At 48.0% G+C, this 21,046-nt stretch overlaps 1 protein-coding gene across 4 annotated transcripts in view; it reads right to left on the bottom strand.

Moving 5' to 3' along the window:
* The window catches only part of IRF2 (interferon regulatory factor 2), a 73,998-nt gene that overhangs the window by 8,590 nt on the left and 44,362 nt on the right, over positions 1-21,046 (bottom strand). For all 4 annotated transcript variants that reach the window (XM_073219176.1, XM_036996527.2, XM_036996518.2 and 1 more), the window contains 5 exons: positions 19,290-19,389; positions 18,122-18,298; positions 17,765-17,811; positions 10,444-10,561; positions 387-551 (listed from right to left, as the gene is read on the bottom strand). In XM_073219176.1, the coding sequence (XP_073075277.1) occupies positions 387-551; positions 10,444-10,561; positions 17,765-17,811; positions 18,122-18,298; positions 19,290-19,389 (607 nt within the window). The remainder of the gene's footprint in view (positions 1-386; positions 552-10,443; positions 10,562-17,764; positions 17,812-18,121; positions 18,299-19,289; positions 19,390-21,046) is intronic.

Genomic DNA, 21,046 nt, shown 5'->3' with positions numbered 1-21,046 from the left:
CTTCACTTCCAGGAATGAAGTAATGGGAAGAGGTGATCCCCAAGGTCCTATCCAGCTTGGTCAAGCCTAAAATTCCATGAAAAACACCCTTCTAAATTTCTGAGAATTTGTGCAAGTAAAAGAGACTCAGATGAACTACTTCCCCAAAGAAATCTTACTTGATAGTCATGCATAAAAATGGCACGGGTGACCAGGTGAAGAGATGCTGTAGCCACGTCTGCTGAGAACGAAAGTGTCCAAGCAGATGCTGGTTGAGCAAATTAAAGCAAGAACCTTCCCAGGACAGAGGAGAGGTCCTTAGCTGCGTGGTGAAGCAGATGACCTCAGACTAAATGGCTGCCCCTGGCTCCCTGCTCAGTTCCAAGGTTCTAGCCCCAGCACCTCACCTGCATAGGAAGACACGGGGGAAATCTGCAGAGGGTAGAGCTCGCTCATGCTGACCGGCTGCTCGTCACTCTCAGTGGTCACCTCCACAACCTGGCAGATGTCTGGCGGATTAGTGACAATCTCTTGATCCTCGATGTTGTTGTCCAGATGTGACTGTCCTACAACTTCAAAGGAAAGAGAGCCGTCATGCACCTGACTTCGAGAAAACCTTCCTCCAAAGAGCTGAAGAAGCCGGAGTCGGATTCTTAGTCACCACAGGTCATCTGCCGTGAAACTGAAGAAGAAGCCTTAGCTTTGGGTTCATGGCTCCAGAGAAGCGGCTTGCTGGGAAGCCCGGTGCCCCGGGGCTGTTTCCAGCACGCCTGCCAATGGTGCTCTGAAGTGGCCGTGCTCCAAACCTAAGCCAGTCACAGCCAAGGATGCAGGACCAGAGGCCGCCTCCAGCCCCAGCCCCAGGGCCAGAGAGACAGTGCTTTGAACCTGACCCACTTCTCCTCTCTGCTCTTTCTCTGAAGGAAGCTGCTGTGCCATTTTCTGGGGCCTGGGGCCCACAGAGATATTACCAAATCTTATTAAGTAGGAAGGACCACCAAAATCCACCTCATATGAGCAGTACCAGCTCCCCAGAACATAAGATGAATTCTGACCACTGTGGCGCTGAATCCTGTGGGGTTTTTTTAATTTAATTTTTCGTTTGAGATCATTGTAGATTCATATACAGTTTTCAGAAACAGTACAGAGAGATCCTGTGGGCCCTTTACCCAGTCCCCCAGTGGTAACATCTTACAAAACTATAGTACAGTGTCAGACCTTGACACTCATAACAATCTATACTATTTTGTTTGGATTCTTCGGTTTTACTGGTACTCTTGAGGTTGTGTATTTAATCTATGCAACTTTGTCACATGTGTAATTTTATGTACACCACAGTCAAAACTGTATAGGCCCTCAGTACAAGAGTCTTGCATGTCACTTTTATAATCATATCCACCTTCCCCTTGTCTCTAAACCCTGGCATCTGCTAATTTGTTCCTCATTTCTATAATTTTTGTCAATTCATGGATACTTCATAAATGGACTCACAAATTGGCTTTTCTCACTCAGCCTACTTCCCTGGATGTTCATCCAAGTTGTGTGTATGAATAACTGGTTTCTTTTCATGGCTGAGTAGTATTTCATGGCATGGATGCACCACTGTCTGTTTAACTATTTACCCATGGAAGGACTTCTGGGTTGTTCCCATTCTTTGGCTATTACAAATAAGGCTGCTAAGAACATTTGTGCAGAGGTTTTATATTAACGTAAGTTTTCATTTCTCTGGGGTAAATGCCCAAGAGTGCGATTGTTGGATCGTGCAGTAGTTGCATGTTTCATTTTACAAGGAACTGCCAGACTGTTGTCCACAGTACCCTTCCCACCAGTCTCACCATTCCATTCCCATCAGCAATGTACGGATGATCTAATTAGGCACAATTCTCACCAGCTTTTGGCATTGTCACTATTTTTTTTACTTCAGTCATTCTGATAGGTGTATAGTGATAAACTTCATTGTGGTTTTAATTTGAATACCCCTAATGCATTGCCCTGCTTTTAAACAGAGCTGACCTTATACTTCCATTGGCAACTGCAGGGGACAAAATATCCCTGAAAACTGGCACCACAAAACAAATGGGACTAACAAGGAATAACACTGTTTTCTCAGGGCCTCAAAGTACTCTGCCCTCATAACCAATGTTTTACTCATGCCTAAACAAGTTATTTTAACATTTCCACTCAAGAGAAGCACTGGTAAAGTGTCATAATGCTGTTACAAATGATGAAACTCAGGCACAGAGAGGTAGACAGACTTGTCCAAAGTCACACAGTTTGGATCACATGCAGTTGCTCTATGGCCCTGACATTTTCTCAGTCATCCGTCCAGTGTTCAAGTTAGGCAGGAAGGTGGACACGTTCCAGTCTCCTTAAGAAGTTAGCCATCATGGGCAAATTCCTGTTTTCACTGCTCAAAATATTTTAATTGCTCAAGCATTTTTATTTATAAGTGGGTTCCTGTTTTAATTGCTTTCTGGGGAGTGATGAAATGACTAGCCTGGGGTGGGAGAACATTACCTGAGTTCTATTTGGAGAAGCTGAGACAAGAGTGGGAAGCAGGAGAGGCACCAAACAGGCTGGGAAAGGAGATTTGGGGATGTGATAAAGAGTCCACAAAGCCACAGCATTCAGTAGGGAAGGGAAATTGGATGCTGTTTAGGTTTTCCTGGAGGGGATAAAATTAAAGAAAAGGAAGGCAGACTATATATGGCAGGCAGACTCCCAGATTCTTATTTTATCCTTGGATGGTCCTATTTGAGCATGAGAGCATCAATTATGCAGTTTGCCAGACATAGACGGACTGCTGACATTGACCTCTCTCAGGTTTCTTCTGCTTCTCCCAGGTAAAATGAAATGGCAGGAAAATGAGATTTCCCATCCTAAGAAGCAATTGGTGGATGGAGAGAGAAACCAAACAGGGTGTGTGCGTGCATGCGTGCGTGTGTGTGTGTATGTGTGTGTGTGTGTGTGTGTAGGGGGTGGGTACAAGCATTACCTTGCACACAAAGGCAATTAAGATCTTATATAAATCTGATTCAAACCAAAGCCACCTGAACTTCCAATACTCCCAAATTCCTTTCTCTTTTGCACTGTTATTCCAAATAAACACCACACTGGCTAGGAGTATAAACCATAGCAGTGATTCAAGCATCTTTCTAACTTTATCCCCTTGTTCTGACCAGGAATTCTCTGCCTCGCCGTTCCTCCCTATTCCCCCAACACTCCCCCCTACAATGGCCAACTCAGTCATTCAACTAACAAAGACTGACTGAGCACATACTTGTACAACACTGGTGTCAAGAACTAGGGGGGCAGGGCAAGAGCAATCTAGTCAAGGATCTGGGTTATGAGAACTCCAATAGGGCCAGAGGCCAGGGACAGGACCATCTAGATCAACGGCTACAGGGAGACAGGAGGCGGTATGGGGGGCAGTAACAGGCTGACCTCTCCTGAGTGTCTCTCACTCACTGTCCCAACTGCTCTACCAAAACTACAATGTGTCACGACCTGTGACATTTCTTGACTTTCTGCCTCATGTTGCAAGTTGATTCTGAGCATCTTTATTTAACCTTTTATTTCTCTATATCATCTCCCAACGACATGATGTCTCCCGAGAGAGCTGCGCACCTATCTGCACAGCAGGCATTCCTGGCTTGCACCAGAGAGCAGCTCAATGAAACGTCTGCTGAAAACACACGCTAAATGGACAGACTGAGGCTCCCTGGCTGGAGCCGGAGTCCTGCAGGAGTTCACGACCACTTGCAAATACTGGATGTCACAATGAATGCTTTCTAGAGAAGTTCAAGACTTCTGACAATTGGGCTTTTCAGAAACCTTCAAAGCAATAAAATCATAGCAGGCTATGATTGCCAGAATTTGGGGCTAGGGGGAGGAATGTTTTAGGGTCGTGAAAATGTCCTATTTCTCGATTATAGTGGTGGTTACACAACTGAGTGCCTATGCCAAAATTCACAGAATTCACCTGAGAGGGGTTCATTTTACTCTATTTCACTTAATATCTGAACATCATTGGGTGCTTTGGAAACTTTCCATGTTGTCTGGGTGTGTTCTAGGTACCCTCCCTAATCTCTCTCTCTCTCAATGCCATGTGAACTGATTTCCCTGAACTGCCAACCTTTGCCCCAATTGACAATACAGCCAATGAAGAGACACAAGAAGAGCAAACTCCCAGCAATCTCCTAAAGCAAACAAGGTCAGAGGTGACGGACACACAGGAATAACAAAACCTGAATTTCCTGAGCACTTATCTTTGTCTTTCCCCCTCACCCCTGACCTCCCACCTACGAGACTTCACAATCCCACAAGGAAGGTACAACGACCACCCCCACTGTAGACAGGAGGAACGATATCACGGAGAGTTAAGAGTTAAATAACTAATTCAAGGTCAGGCAGCAACCAGGACTTGGCTCTGCTTTACCTGACCTTGAGACTCCACTCAAATACTTTGCAATGTCTCCCTAACAGAAAGAGTTCATGAAGTTCTCACCGAGCTCCTCTTAGATTTCTAAGCCCCTCCATGGACAAAAACTTCCGAATCTCACCTTAATGAGACTCTGGGCTCATAAACAACAGTGAGACTGCTTTTCAACAGTTCCACATTGGGTGCCAAGGAGCTAGAAATCCACCAAGCTTCTCCTACACTCCGAGCAAGCACTTCAGGAAAAGCAAGACCCACAGGAATGTAATTTTATCTGGACCTAGTTGCTGAGAATTACAACAATATTATTCATGGCTGGTTACTGATGAACTGGTTCGATTCCTTAAAAGGTCATTCTTACTTTATTAACAGCTGGTGACTTAATGTAGGGCCCCACCTGGGACAGCAGTTGCCCCCGTGCCTCGGGGAGGGCTCTTAAGAGCAGACACTTTTAGAAAAGGAAAGAAAGGCCTTTGAAGGTGGGTTGGTCCTACCACTTTATGGCCAAGCAAGCTGAAACCTAGGGAGGGCAGGTGGTACTTTGTCAAGGCCAATCGGGTGGCCGCAGGGTCAAGAATAGAGCTGATTAGCAGGGCATGTAAAATCAGGCCATCAGCGTGGTACCAGCGAGAGGAATTTCTTCTGGACTCCAGCAGAGACTCTGAGAACTGAAACCGTTAGTGCTGGCCCTGGTGACACAGCAGATGGGGGCCGCTTTTCTTACTCAAATGTATTTTAACATGATTTTGATAATGTCATAGTCATGCTCGTAGTATTATTTTACCACCTGCTGACCACAGTGCCATTTCCGTTAAGCTCATTCAACCCTCAGAACAGCCCTGGGAGGTAAGCAGGATCCGTGTTCTTCTTTCCACTTTATGCGTAAGGAAACTGAGTCTCAGAGGGACCAGTGAGTTTGCCCGAGATCACACGGGCAATACTAAATGGGTCTAGAACCTGAGTCTTTCAGCTTCTAACCTACCTAATGTGTTTTTGTTTTTTTAAATACCATACAGCCATGATCTGGGTTAGGTGCACAAGAGCGATGGTGGGGAGTCAGTCACAAGGGGCTGTCATTTCAGAGAATGGAGGGCTGACCCTGCAGGGGTGCAGCCTGTACCCACCTCAACAGGGTGATGAAGTTGTGGGTGAAGCAAGAGGGTAACAGGTGCAGAATACACTCCTCACTCCCCCCAGAAAACAGCATCGCCTGCCGTCACGGAAGGGAACAGATAATGTGTCCCAGGGAAGGCTCAGCAGCGCTCCTCGATATGGCTCCAGGGTCAATGGTGTGGGAGCAGAAATACAGGCAGGCCTGCTGGAGTTGGCAGCTTACATTTTACCCACGGATCCGCCAAACATCCATTTCTTTCTGGGCTGTTCCACAGAGACAAGACCCACAATCAACCTCGCCTCTCTCTGGGTAGGCAGGTGGACGTTGAATTGTTTGGAACAATGCAAGTTCAAAAAACAAGTACAAGGTGGGCAGGGGCAGGTCACCAGGATCCGGGGATACTAGGGCAAGTAAGGCCTCTGTCCTGCGGGCAGTCGTGCCGGGGGGGGGGGGGGCTGGCATGTTTCAGAAGGATGCGTGGGGAAGGGGCAGGATGGAGGCAGAGCTCAGACGGGAGCCGAGGGTGCAGGGAGCAGTAGCAGAAACAGGAAGGAGGCGAGGGCTGAGACACGACGGGAAGACGGGAGGCTTTGATAGTTAATTATAACCCAGGTGGGGTTGCCACGGGAGGTGGGGAGGGAGAGGAATATATACAGCCTCATAAAAAGATGGCAGGTTTCTGGGGTAAATAAAAGCTCCCTAAGGTGCAAAAGTCAGCAGCCCAACCACCGCCCGGGGCGCCTGGCTGCCCGCTTGAGAAAAACAAGGTGCGTGATTGGTTCTGTGCCTGGGTGTGTTGTGTGTTGGTTCACAACTCTGTGCGGTTTTCTAGGGCTCCTGATAAAATTGGGTGCCTTGTCTCTGGCCCGGCTCCTGACGGGTGAAGAGCTCAGCCCTCCCAGGAGGAGGCACTTGGCGGGGGTGGGGGGTGGTGGCGGGGGTGGGGGGGGGTGGCGGGGGTGGGGGGTGGTGGCGGCGGTGTGCAGCAGACGGCCTGCCAGGAACGACACAGTGCCTTCCATCTGAAGATCCACCCTAGGCTACTGTTTATCTTGCAGATGAGATTTTTCATATCTTAAGCACCAGGAAAAATAGCAAAAACAAAAGCAAAACTCCACAGTGGCCAAAGGGGCCAGAAAAAGCTGAAGACTTAGCTCTACAGCGTCGAGCCACCTGTAGCCATCCCCCAATCTTTATGAATTCTGGTGCCGGAGGCTGCCCACCTTGAGTTCTAATGGTGAGGCCCTCGTGGGGCCTTAAGTGTGTGAGTTTGTTCTCCTGTGCCTTCAGTCCTCCCTATTGATACTTGAGTTTCTAAGCTTGGCTAAAAAACCTACTCGAGGTTCACTTTAAAGTTAGCAAAATTTGGAAGCAATTACCAAAAATACCTACATCCAATAAGGTCCCTTTCAAAGCCCAAATTACATTATTTCCTAATTGCTACATGTCTAGTCACTAAGAATTGCTGGATTTGCTTGGGAGGAATGAATGGCCTCCTTTGTTTCCTAGCAATCTTTGCTTTATTGGAGGGTGGGGTCCCCTTTTATCAAGAAACACAATGGGGTTAGAAAGCACTGCCCAGGCAAGTCAGACAGAATGTCCACACCTGCAAACTTTTTGCACCGGCCTGCAGACAATTTCAATATGGCTCAGCAAATGCGCTGCTGACCTGGGCAAGATGCCAGCAGGACACTGTCAGAACAATTCAATATGTTGCTGGCCTCTTCCACTTCCTAAAAACAGGAGTCACCACACACAGAAAATAGTCCAAAACTGAAAAGAAGTCAAAACGAAAATAGGAGAGTTTTTTTTCCCTCCCCTTGAAAGCAAAGCAGGGACAGGTCTTCGGGGGTGCTCCCCCCACCCCATGCATTTAACCAGACAGGAGAGACCCGATGTTAATCAGACATGTCTCGGAAGTACTGAGACACCACATTCCTTTTCAGTGTGCACAGCCTGCTACATCTGAAAGAACATTCAGCTGTCTGGACAAGAAGGCCAGTGCAGGACACTGAGTGTGCATGTGTGTGGGGGGGTGGGGAGGTGCCTGCTTGTTTTTCCTGCTATGTCCGTGGCCAGAATAAAAGTAAAACACAGCAGCAATGAAGCAAGAGTTCATCTGTCAGGGCAACAGTACATTTCGCATTTGGCACACTTACGGGATTCCCTTACAAAATAGCACCCCCCCCACCCCACTCTCCTGGTCCAGAATAAAAATGTCCTGGGTAGCTGGCCTCCACTGGATTAAGTTATTGATTTTCAATCCATTTCCTTAGTTAAGAACCTACAGACGATGTGAAAAATATTATCACATGAAGTACTCACTCCGGCTCCCAGTTTTCATTGGATAAACATATGTTTATATAAACAGAATGAAAACACCTTGGAGGTTTCATGTTTGGTGCCTGGAATACAGAACTGGAATGCATGCTGGGTTTAGAAACAAATGAAGGCAAGAAATGGTGTCATTTTTAAATAAAGCGTGTTTTAAAGATTTGGCGAGATAGAAAGAGAATGTCTCAAATTCCACCATCGCCTGGAAATCAGAATCCCTGTTCCTCATCTCTATCCTTACGTCACAGAGACTGGATCGGCGAATTAACGGTCGCCTGGGGGAGTGTAGACAGAAGCCTTGTGATGGGCTTAACATCTGATGTGGAGCTGTTGTTAGCAATGATCACAAATTACCTAGGTCTACAAAATACTTGTATGGATCCACTTCATATATAATTATATGCCTTCCTGAGGGACACCAACTAATTAGAGATAAACTCACTTACTGCCACCCATTATGATTTTATTATTAAGCTGAGGACGCGAATCACTTCATCCAGGAGGTGATTCTCGAACCAACCTGGCATTGGTTTTTGTCCCAGAAGTAATGACCCCTTAAATCAGTACCGTCCCCAGGAAGCCTCATTCACTTCACAGGGTAAAGAACCACCAGCCTGACACACAATTCACAAACTGAAGACTCAACCAAAACATTAAAAATAAAAAAGGAAGGGGAAGAAAACTGGAACAATTCTGGCTTTTGCCAGGCACTTTCCCAGAGGCTGAATTCACCTCCTAAAATGAAGGGGCGCTCCCAACCAGCTGTCTCACCCAGAATAAACTGGATCTTAAGAAAAAAGTGCCTGAAGTCAGCAAATGTCTTTCCTTAAGAGAGCTCAGTGGGCACAGGCTTCCCGAGGACTGTCTGCAGGGGAGGGACCCAGAGGGGCAGGCAGGCAGCTCAGCCTGAGGGAAGCGAGCCGGGCTCCTGGTCAGGGCCTCGCCTCACACCAGGGCGGGAGTGAGGAGGCTGGCTCCTTAGGACCTCTCCAGGCCCCAGTGACTGTGGCACAACCGCCCCCGTGCACCAACGCCCGGCTGGACGGCAGCCTGGGAGAAGGCAAGGCTGTGCAGGCCCTGAGACCAGCGTGCGCCCCACTCTTGCTCCCTGCCCCCCTCACGCTGCATTCTGCCGAAGACCTCCATGCTCAAGGGACTCCCTGCACACACGCGTCTGCTTCCAAAACCCCAAACGGAGGGGAAGGGGCAGGGACGGGCATCTGCAGTGGCTGCAGCCCCCTGTCCACACTCAGCGGCGACCCTGGGCATGCAGGTCCCCAGGCGGGAGTCTTGCTCCCGGGGCTCTGGTTGGTTTCTTGGGCTCTCACCAGCATCAGCATCTGAAGCCTCGATGGTTTACAAAACAGAGAAAAGATTAATGGACCAAGAGGCATCCATGGGTAAAGCCCCAGATCTGGATTCTGGGGCCAGAGAGGGAATGAAAGTCAGTGGGGGGTCCTTCTTCTCCCTGCAGCCCCCATCCAATCACCCCTGCAGCCCAGCCGTACTTTGTTGAGATGTCATCACACTTGTCACCATCCTGGCGTAAAAGCCTCCAAGGGGTGGTGTTTACCATAAATCATTTGTGCACTTTACCGTCTGTTCTATTTCAGTTAAAATAATTTTTTTGGAGACACACCCTCCAGTGGTTTGGGAATAAAACTGGATTTCCATGCTTGGTGACCCCGCTGTGCGTCCTCGCTGATGCGCCTCGGGCCCCTGCCCCGGGGTCACTAGGCTTGGCTGCGCACCTTCCTTCTGGTCCTGCGTGTGTCCCAGTCCCGGCCCTCCCCATGTGGTTCCTCCACTCCCTGGCTTCAGGGACACATCGCTCCCTCAAGAGGCCTGTGATCCGAATCCGGCTCCCTGTTCTCTCCCGGTCCTTTCCCTTGGCAGCCTCGATCACAAAGGGCCACAGTGTACTTCTCTGCTGCTTCATTTGTGACCCAGCTGTCTCCTTCCAGGAAATGAGGAATCAGGCCTGCCCTGTTCCCCAACCTTGTCCTGCTCATGGTTCTGAGTCTGGTATATACAAGTTGCTCAAAGATCTCGGTGGAATCCAAGCCTGCCCTTTGGCAACATGTCTCTGTGCCTCAGTTTCTCCGGTAAGACAAGTGCCACTTGCTGCAGGTCTGCCTGGGAGCAGGGGCTGCACTGGGTGGGTGGCTGATAAATAGGCAAGCATCCCTCCCCCAGAATTCATGAGGGCAGTCTTCCCTCTCCTTCCTTTCAAGAGGGAAGTGTTAAATGAACAGCACTGTTGTCCACGTGACCAAACATTGAACGATGGAGAATCGCTTATCATCAGCCACGGGAGGAAAACACCATTTCACCTGCTGGCCTCTCCTGGTGAGGGACTCGGCCTGCTTTCATGAGGCCGGCCCATCTAGAGTCCCTTTACCTGCTCTTCGAAGGCCTTTGCTTTTCAGCCCTGCGATCTGGGGGCTGGGACTTGCACTTCGGGGTGGTCCCAAGACCTCCTCCCACTGACTATGTTACTTCCAATCACGGCTTACGAATTTTAGACCCTAGAGGGCTGCTCATGTGTACAGAAGAACGAGATGTCAAAAGAGTTTACCTATGATGTTCACCGTACTGTCCACTTCATTTTTTATAGCTGAAGTCAGGACCGCATACTCAGGAGGAAGATCACTTACTCCATTACTAAGCCCCAAAGATGACTCAACTGGTTCTTGCTAGGAAGAAGAAAAGAAAAAAGAATTGAGAACACTTTCTCATCCCTCCCTTGGCTTAGCTTAAGTTCTACCCTCAACTTTCTTTAATGCTAGGGTGAGGGTCATGTTCATCTCCCAGACGCACTCCCTAACGTCTTTAAACCGGCCTGGAGCTAAGGAAGCATATTCTGTGTAGAGTGTGCTGCCCGGTATTCACTGACTTTCATTTCCCTTCAAGGAAAGCGTACCAGGCACCTGGCTTGCCTGTGTGAAATGCTTACACCTGTCGGCAGCGGTTATGAGGTTATAGGCAGAGCTGCACAGCCATCTATGTAACTCCTAGATTCCAGGTCTTCCTTCCCTGTGAACTCTGGCTTTCTCTTGAAGGGAGGGACCCTGCCACCTCTTTTACGATCATTTCTGAGGAAAAGCTCTGCCTCAGCCATTGGCTCAAGAACAGCACGTCATGGACGACTTCTCTTCAGATAAGTTTTGCCCTGGACTCTTGGCCACAGGCGTGCCCTGCCCTGGGTGGGGGGCTGATAACAGGCAAGCAGCCCTCCCCCAGAGAGTCCCTGGCAACCCCATGGACTTCACATAATGAACGGCTTCACATAAATGCCTTTCGAGTGCCCGGATGCCCCATGTGGCCAAGAAGCCACCCATTCATTCTAGGGAAACGATGAGAACAAATTTCTTTTTCTGCGTACAGTCCTCAGTTCGGCTTTGCCAAGTGCACTAGAACCTTCCAACCTCAGAGAGTGCAAACCACCTCTGGGAGGGCCCTTCCCGCGGGACACAGTGACTGCCAGCATTTCAATGAAAGAGCACTTCCTCAGGGTAAGATTGCATTTGTATCTATGGCTGATTGAGTCAGACAAGAAAAGCCGCACAGGACAACTGGTTTGGGAAACAAAATGGAGAGGAGGGTGGAAAGGCGGGAAGACCACGAGATGGGTCAGAAGAGCGTATGGGGTAGGCATGCGTGTGCTTCAAAAAACCCGGAGTCGCGATTACACCTCTAAGGCACTTGCGGTGCTCTTATCAATTCATGTATGTGCTACTTGATATCAATGAGGAAACCCCAAAAAACTTAGAGAAGTCCCATAGGGGGCGCATGAGGTTACCTCCTCTTTCGTGATCCCACCTGGCAAGCTCCCACCATGACAACTTCAACTCAACTGCAAAGACGTCACTTTACTGTACAGCTAGTGCTAAAAAAAGTCCCATGCTACATGGATGACAAGATGCACAGAAAGGTGTAGCCAGGAGGTGCCTGGGACAGCCCTGCTGGGGCAGAATTTTGACCCCTTTCTCCAGCAGCATCTTGCATTTTCCCTGCTTTTCCAAGTCCAAATAAGTAGTCTGTCCTTTCAGGGAAAAACTCAACTTGCTTATGACTTGAGTCACCATCTTTTCTCTTCCATTACAGCCAAACTTGTGACAAAGACCTGCCTGGCCCACCTGCACCCTCTGGTGCCCTCATTAGAGCCTGTGGTGTGGCCGTCCCTCCACATGCGGACTCAGGCACCCCCTGGGGACGTGGGCTGGCTTCCGAGTCACACAGGCCTGGGGGCAAAGCCTAGCTGCTGTACCTCTCATTAGGTGCCAGAATTTATTGAACCTCTTTAAGCCTCTCTTAGGGCACCGGGGCCGCTGTACATCGAGGACAATAACAGGACGCACATCACTGGGGTGATGTGAAGATTAAATGAGATAAATATGCATCTGGCATCTTTTATTAAATAGATGCTTTCTACTATCAATGGTCGCAAATGGAACTCTGCTGCACACATCCAGTGAACTTCCTTCAAGCCCCTTCTCCCAACCCCACGCTGACCAAGGACCGCGCTCTCCCCACCGACAACACAAACTAGGTGAGGTTGCTGCAATGCCCCACCTTCCCAACAGCCTTCTCACTGGGTCCTCAGTGGCCCCTCTCCATCTCGCCCTCCAAACACGCCCCGTGTTCCAATCCACTAGTCCACCTCCTCGTCCGTGATTACCCCAAACGAACTAAGCCCAGAAGATGTGAAGGAATTCCAAAAAGCACTGCTAATTTGGAAGGGTATCTTTTGTTGTCTCAAGTTATTTTTCCCTCATTCTGTTTCTAGGTTTCTTACCAAAGAAACAAGGCCGTCAGCCTTGCATATATATTCCAAAACCTAAATTATTCTGACTTCCTGATGGAAGGCTTCTAAATGTTCCACATGATCTTCAGTTTAATGAATGGCAAGTGATACTTTCATCACTTTACACTTGAGAAAACTAGGACTCAGAGACTAAATTAATTTTCCAAGATCACACGACTGGTGGTGTACGGAGATACAAGAGCCGACTGTCTTTGGTTGGGCCGCGGCCCTAGTCCCAGAGCTTTCTGTCTCCATAACCCTGCGCTGGTTCCAGTGGAGGCTGAGACAGACCCGTTCTCTGCACGGTTATCCTCCCCACCCCAATTCCTGCCTTGCTGCCCGGGCCACCTCTGTGAGGGAACAGTGTACCCCACCAGCACGCACAGAGTCAGGCTGCTGGAACGTGGCTTTGCCACTCCCTTCCCACCGCTGATGTCAGAGTCTTCACTGCAAACTGTCTCCTTGGCACTGTCCCTGCGGAGGGACGATACGGGAAACCGTACCCTGAGATGCAGCCAGCCCTCCCCGAAAGGCCTCCGCCCAAGGTGCGGATCAATAGGATCCTCATTATATGCAGCCAAATTCTTAATCTGATTAGAGTAGGAATATCTAAGCCTAAACTATATCCATTCTAAAGGCAAGGACTGCAGATGATGGAGAGGGTTCTCTGTGGAGCATGTGCAGAGAGCTGCATGCAGGTCAGGGGAGGCCTCTGTACCCGTGCCCCCTGGTCCTCTACGGGCCACCTCGCTGTGCCATACCCCAGCCTGGGTGCTCCTGGATCAACCCCCTCTTGCTGCGCCCTTTCTGACTTCACATACAGGCTCCCCACATCAAGTAGTTTTGGTTTCTAACCCTCTCACCTTGCCCCAGAGGAGACCAAAAAGAGACCGTGCTTGGGTTCAGACCGTCCACGGCACATTAACTCTGCCAAATATTTATGCACAGAAGCCTTTTTTCTTATTACAGAATCCAAGGTTTGGTCTACAGTTTAAGGGGTTTTAGGCAAAAGCAAACTGGCGCAGGACAGAGGGCAGGGGCAGGGGCAGGGGCAGGGGCAGCCTTCTGTGACCTCTGACCCAGTGTGCCTTTGGTAGGCTCCGAAGCTCGAGGGGCCTGGGGGTGGGGCCTGTGTGAGAGGACAGCCAAGTGCCACTCATCCCCCTGCTCCAAGTCTGTTCTGTCTCATGCCTGTGACACTGCCCCTTGGCTAGAGGTCCCCTCCCTTGAGACCAAATAGAACAGCCATAAGGCCATCTCCCAGCCCCAAATTATGATCCCACCCCTGAAATGCTTGATTTGCCCGTGTAAAGGTGGACCCTCCAAGGCAACTTTAAGGACATCTCTAGGTCTCCACTAACACATAGGCTAACAACTGGGCTTCATGAACGTAGCCCAGGGAATGGCACCCCCGGTACCAGAGAGGTGCTGCGGCCTCTGGGAAGCAGAGCTCCAGTGAAGCAGGCCGAAGCCTCCCACCTTGTTCTGAACCGCCTTCCTGCCTTCCCTGGGACAAGCCCATCCTCCACCTCCGCCTCCCTACTCGCACTGCGACTTCCCTTTTTGACCTTTCTCCTTGGCTCACTTTTCTCTTCATCGTCCCCTTGGCCTCTGTCTCCATCTCACGTAACTTCTCTCTCGGAGAAGCACCCGCTTTCAAGGCCTCCGGGATCATCCCTGGGCGAATGAGCACATCGGCCCTCCAGCCCCGACCCCAGCTCGCCGTGAGATCCAGCTCTTTCCCCAGCGTCTGCTCTGGAGACCTGCCTGCCACATCCAAGCTCACGTGCTCAGTCCCGCACACCTGCACCCGTCAGCCACGCTCCACCGCCAACAGGCCCCTCGGTGGGGCTGAAGACTCCGGGCCTCCTCTTCGACCCCCTCCTGTCTCCATCCTCTGTACCCTCTTCCCTTCCCTGGAGAAATGGCTCCTCCTCTCCACTCCAGCTGCCACGCCCTCCATTCCACCCAAACTACAGTGTCTCCTCCTGTCCATTCCTGCCTGTCGCCCTTCACTGTCTTCCCCAAGGAGCTCCGCCGTACCTTATTCTCCAAAATCATCCAAAGAGCCTATTTCCCAGCCTGTATTCAGACTGTGCCCTTAGCAGTCCCCTAGGAGTCGCCGGGAGCTGAGAGAGGCACTGAGCGGGCAGGGCAAGCTCTCTCTTCTGCTCCATCCCAGGCAGCCCTGATTTTTGTGTTTCTCAAGTGGGTTGCCAGCACATGTTGTAAGGTTTATGTCTTCCTCGCAATGAGGGGACCCGTCCAGTATCAGCCCTGACCGGAGGTCATTCGGCTTGGCTTTGGCCAGTGGCAGGTGGCACGTTGTTTTTTAATCCAGCCCAAGTCATTGTTAGAGGCGAGGGCTCTATTAGAAAATTCTCCTGAACCAGTATGTGCTTTCCTGTAACTTCCACCCAGAGGTGTGTATCCAGAAAGAATACAGACCAGACCTGCTCTTTGCCAGGCGACTTTAGGGGTTACATTTTCCTGGACTATACGTCTGTTATAGCACTGGTGCTTTGATCTTGGAGCACCTCAGTTTCAAAGCACGTATATTTCATTTGCAAGCAGCGCTACAGAGCGGCAAGTATCCATCTCTAGTCCCCCCCATCTACATGCCATTGTTTTCCACTGCTCCTCACACCAACTCCTGCTCTAACTAAGCCCATGTCCTGACTCACCCAGTGAAGGTCAAACAGGAGCTCTAACCTCCAGGCCTTCATTCATGATACTCCCGAGACTGGGAAGGACCACCCTCTCCCTCCCTCCATCCCTCAAGGCCTAGGCTCAGGCCCCCACAGCTCTCTGAAGGCTGAGAGGCACTGGGGGTGGCCAGGGTATGGGTTTTGGAGATGGAGCCACCTGGATTCAAATCCCAGCTTCAAATCCAGTGCTACCTGGGAAAATGACTCAGCTTTTATGCCTGTTCCCTTCCATGCCAAAGGGAGGTGAGCTGCCCATTACAGGGGGAGGTGAGGGACACAATATGTAGAGCTTAGCATTTGGTAGGGGCTCAAAAAGTCACAGACACTCCTCTGGTTACCCACATTCATCCTTATTGGTCTTGGTCTGGGACATCTGTTGAAACACACAGATGCACCGATGACACACAATATAATACTGCTCACTATCTGTTCCTTATTCTTATTTCCTTAGATAGCCAGTTAGCTCCATGCTGGCGAGGCTGAGTCCAAGTAACGCATGGCTCACGGAGTACATGATACATACTCCCACAGAGACTCTCGGCGAATAGCGAGGTGGCGTTTCCCACCTACCACGTGGCCAATGGGCCTTAGGTCTCTCAGTCTCAAGAGAAGCTACTTGCTACGGGAACATAAAGCATGGAGGTACTGCCCGAATGACTCAAGAAAAATTCATTTGCCTCCCTGGGCCAATATGGCCACAGCTCACCCAGGGCTGTACCTTCCACAGCTCGCTTCTGCGGAGGACGTGCCACTGCCCATCCAAACGAAGATGTCCTTTATTTACAAGAACACCCCAATGCCACCAATTTTAAGATGCACGTTTCTTCACATTTCCACATTCCTCAAATAGGACATGCCTTATAATCAATTATGGGCCATAGTTTCATCGCAAGCAATTTTTCTTGCTTAGAGATACATAAAAAAATGGTGTGTCTTATAATCACTACCACCTGATATTTGATGGAGGGTGGTAGATATGTTTGTGCAAAGTTGGTGAGAAGTGAACATCGGTGAGTCTAGTCTTATTTCTCATTTACTGAGGTTATGCAATTAAACATGCATTCCAGTGTAAAGCCCCTTCTCCCCCTGCACATATTTATTTATGCATTGACCAAGTCAACAATTACTCATGCACCTACTTACTGATCAAATATGTACTATCTGTTCTGTACCAGGCCCTGAGCTAGATGCCATGAAAATAGCAGTAGCCCTGATATAGTCATACTTAAGATTGTAGCAAGTTCTTCATAATCACATATTTGTGGGGACGTTATACTTTTCTAACCAAACACTAATCAGAATATAGACCCTAACAAATTCCAAACTGTGGGGAACTTGATACAACCAATAACTAGTTCTTTTCAATTGCAAGGAACAATTAGACATTTTTTAAGGTGATACAGAGGAAACCTGTAGATTAAAAAAAAAACTTAACAGACATCTCTAAAACTCAGTGTGTGGACCTTACATGGACCTTAATTCAAGTCAATAGACTATAACCATTTTAACATTTATGAGACAACTGGAAATCTGAACACTGTTCATTTGATCATATTGAGGAATGCCCGTCAATTTTTTCAGATGCAATAATGATACTGTGTTATTTTTAAAGAGCGTCTGCCTTTCTAAGACATAAGCTTAAGTAGGTATGGAAGAAATGGTATGTTGTTTGGGGTTTGCTTCAAAATATTGTGCTGAATCATGTGAAATTGTTCTTCCAAGTCGAAAATGGTTGAACATCTGCAAATGGAAAAAATATCTGCATGTGGGAAGCAGGAAGGTGGGTGGAGGTGCATTGAACTTCACACCGTACAGCCTGCTGAAGCTCACATACCCAAGCCCATCCTGATGGAAAACCTTCGGGAGTTAGGAGAATTGGTGTGATAGTGGAGTGCAAAAAAGCTTCCAAGAACGGCACTAACTGAGGGCCTGGGCTGACCAGCCTGTCATGGAATATATATATAAAATGTAGGGAATCCACTTTAATGTAAGCATGTAATATTTAATATGCTTCCAAATAGATTTAATAGTCTGAAAATGTACTTAATATTATCAGATAGGAGCTGGCTGCTGGAGCTTAGCTAGAACTAAGTGACCAATTGGCACCAGTTGTGGGGACCAGATGGAGGCTTGACATGGTCATGCTCGGTGTGAATCTGTAACTTCATTCATAAATTGCTCAGTGAAATTGGATAAAGCCGGGGATAGGTGTACCTAGGGGTACAGGCCAAAGAGGAGACATGAAAAGCCCAGGGAACACAACAGCAGAAGAAGAAAGATGAAGTACTTCCCAGAGATCACATTACTTGTTTTTATGAGACAGAACATGAATCATTGATATGGTCAGGACTTCGGCCTTCTCTCTCTGAGCAATTGAAGATTACCTTGATGTGCTTAACTCTGTCTTCTTTTTCCATCTTTGGTTTCTTTCCTGTGGCAACAAAAAGAGTTTGGGATTAATTCATCAAGAAGATCCAAAGAAATATTTCCTCTAAATTGCATTCTTTCTGAAAGCCTCAGTGAAACTGTACGTGCTTTAATCTGTGCGTGGTCAAAATCCAAATGTTTCTTTTACTGGTGACTGAGAGGCGTCTCCCTGCCAGATGAGAGCAGAAGTCTCACTCACAGCACGAACAGGTGTCCTGGCCTTGCAGCGACCAAAGCGGAAAGAAATCACAAAGGTACTGAGATGCGTGGGTGTAAGGTGATCACTGTTTCAGTGACTGAGTATCTTTATCTACCTTTCTTGGAAGGCCGCTCAGACAGGGGCAGCATCCGGTAGACCCTGAAGGCGTTGTTGCCTTTCTTTATGCTTTTATCCTTGACTTCTTCAATGTCAGGCAAGGAGTTCATGGCACACCGAAAGTTCGCCTTCCATGTTTTTGGATCAGGCTTATCAACTCCTGGTTGATGCTTTCCTAACAGAAGAGTCAAAAGAATTAAGGTTGAGAAAAAGAGGGAAAATATTCGATGCGGAGGAAGAACTTCTGGAAACAGAATAGCTGGTCAGGTAGTGCAGAGGACCCTTTTAAATCCAGGCGATGCTGACAGCGACCGACTGTCCTGGTTTGCCTGGGACTCAGAAGATTCTTGGGATGTGGGAGTGTTTGTTTTAAAACCTGGACAGTTCTGGGTAAACTGGGACAAGCTGATCACCATGCTTTTCCGAACAGCTTGAGAGAAAATGAGTAATAGCAGAGGAAACAGCATCAATGGAAGTAACACAGAAGGCCAGGAGGCCGACAAACACATGTACAGTGTCTCTTTTTCATAAGACTCTCAAGTATATATTAAGTAAAAAAGTCCATTCCTATATATAGCTCTCTGTTTAAATTTTGTTTTAAATAAATATATTCTTGACTACCTTGTGGAGAGATAAATTCAACCCAAGTTTATAGCTTCAGAACAAGTAAGCTCTATATTCCTGGCACACCTGGAGAACTTCACCAAAATATCCCCTTTACAGGAAATGTAAAAATGAGGTTTCTATGGGGTGAGTAGAGCATCACTTTGGGGTGCAGACGTTTGCATCCCATGTGTCCTGGGTGTGCCGGGGAACAAGTCAGGTCACCTGTCTTCTTGAGGCCAGAAACCAGGAAATTTTATACGTGTAGAGAAATAAAAATAAACGATGGGTAACACTGTCTTACGCAACTAAAATTTGCTAGGAGCATAGAACTTAAATGTTTGCACACACACACACAAAAAGGTAAATATGTGAAATGATGGATGGTTTAATTAACTTAATGGGGAGAATCCTTTCACAGTGTGTATGTGTATCGAATCATCACGTGCATGCTTTAACTGTCTTACAATTTTATTTGCCAGTTATACCCATTGCAAACAAGACAGACATGAAGACAACGAGCCACAGTGACTGCCTCTATCAACGTGCAGGGGGTTTGGTACCTGTATGGATTGCCCAGTTTCTAAACAATGGTGCATCTTTTTCTACGTCCCACCCATGTCTAGCTGCATGCATCCAGGGGATCTGAAAAATCTTCTTTTCCTGAAAAAAAAATTAAAAGCAAATGAAAACTGCAGCCTTGGGTTTCGGGCCACCTCTGCAGGGAGTTCTTCTGTTCTTTTTTTTTTTTAATTGAAGTATAGTTGATATACGATATTATATTGGTTTCAAGTATACAGCATAGTGGTTTGACAGTTATATATGTTATAAAATCCTAACCCCACTTAGTATAGTTACTGTCAACAGAGGAAGATGTCACCCAACTATTGACTATATTCTCTATGCTGTACTTTCATCCCTGTGGTGAATTTATACTATGATTGAGATTTTGTGATTCCTTACCCCCTTCACCTATTTCTCCCACCCGCCCCACCCCCCTCAAACCCTCCCCCAAGGGAACCACCAGTCACTTCTCCGTGTCTGAGTCTATGGCTGTGTTGTTCATTCAGTTGTGTTTTGTTTTTAGATTCCACAAATAAGAGAGATCATACGATTCTGTTCTTGCTGGTAAGATTCTCCACCACGTATCCCTGGATTTGTTCACTATCTACAGTAAAATCTGCTGTAAACCTAATGCACTTCCCCACTGGGCCCCAGATCCTGACAGTCTACTCTGGAGAGACTGAGTCAGCCGAGTCTGGCAGAACAGGAACATATCCCAAGGCCGAAGGCGATGATCTGGGATATGCTAATGCGCTGTTATCTATGTCATTTTTCTTTAAAGGACCGCAGGTAACAGGCCACTGACTGAAACTCCTCATGCTTCTTATTTATTTCCATCATTTGGTTAAGAGGCACTCCAGTTGCCTTAGGTAAACTAAAAATTAGGCAACTTTCCAAAATAACACTCATTTGTGCTGCTCATGCGAAGTCAGGGCGCCTGAGGCCACTGTCACAGAGACCAAATATTTCAATCAGCTTGTACCAACAGCGATGGAAGGTTTTGTCTAATGTTCTAACCCCTATGTGTCTAAAGTGGCAAGAAGTGCACACAAAGATGTATCGGGTGTGCGGAGATGCTACTTTTCTGGAGAAAAGTTCCTCAGTACAGTTCTTGTATCAGAAACTCTCCATCTCTCGCAGTCCGAGGAGCTCAAGTGGATCCTGGCAAATACGTGGTTAGAAACCAGTGCTTTGAAAACAAAGTCGCACTCATAGTTAAACCACTTACGTGAAACCTGGTTCAACTAGGCCTCCTGATCGCACCAGCAGTGACTAAGGCACTTAAATTTGACTGCACTTTTTCTTAGAGTATCGGTTACATTTTTTGCAACAACCTAATGAGCTATGTATAGGTTATTATTATCACTTTACAGTTGAGAAAACCGAGGAAACAGCCTTCAATTATTTAGCCAAGGAACGCATGGAAGTAAGCGTCTAAATGCAAAACCGAGGTCATGTGACCCCATATTCAGACACCGAATCACACCACACCTGGTCTCCCAGTGTTTAGATTTAGGTTTCTGTCATGACCACAGTTGGGTGAACTTGAACGCTGTGGAGATTAAAGCCCAGGAAAACTCTTTATTTTTTTTGAGTTCTCGAGGTAGTTCTGGTAATTTCTAGGCATGGGGATCTCTGCACATGCCCTGAGGAAGGAAAGAATCTGACAGTAGGGATTTCCCACTACTGTGGCCTCACACGAGGATGGGGAGAGGGTCCCACCTGCCCCCAAAGGAACTCTGGGTGCCTGTCTGTA

Source organism: Manis javanica, chromosome 12, assembly GCF_040802235.1.
Source record: "Manis javanica isolate MJ-LG chromosome 12, MJ_LKY, whole genome shotgun sequence".
NCBI lineage: Eukaryota > Metazoa > Chordata > Mammalia > Pholidota > Manidae > Manis > Manis javanica.
Note: the sequence above shows the minus strand (reverse complement) of the source record. Positions and strands in the feature narration are given on the sequence as shown.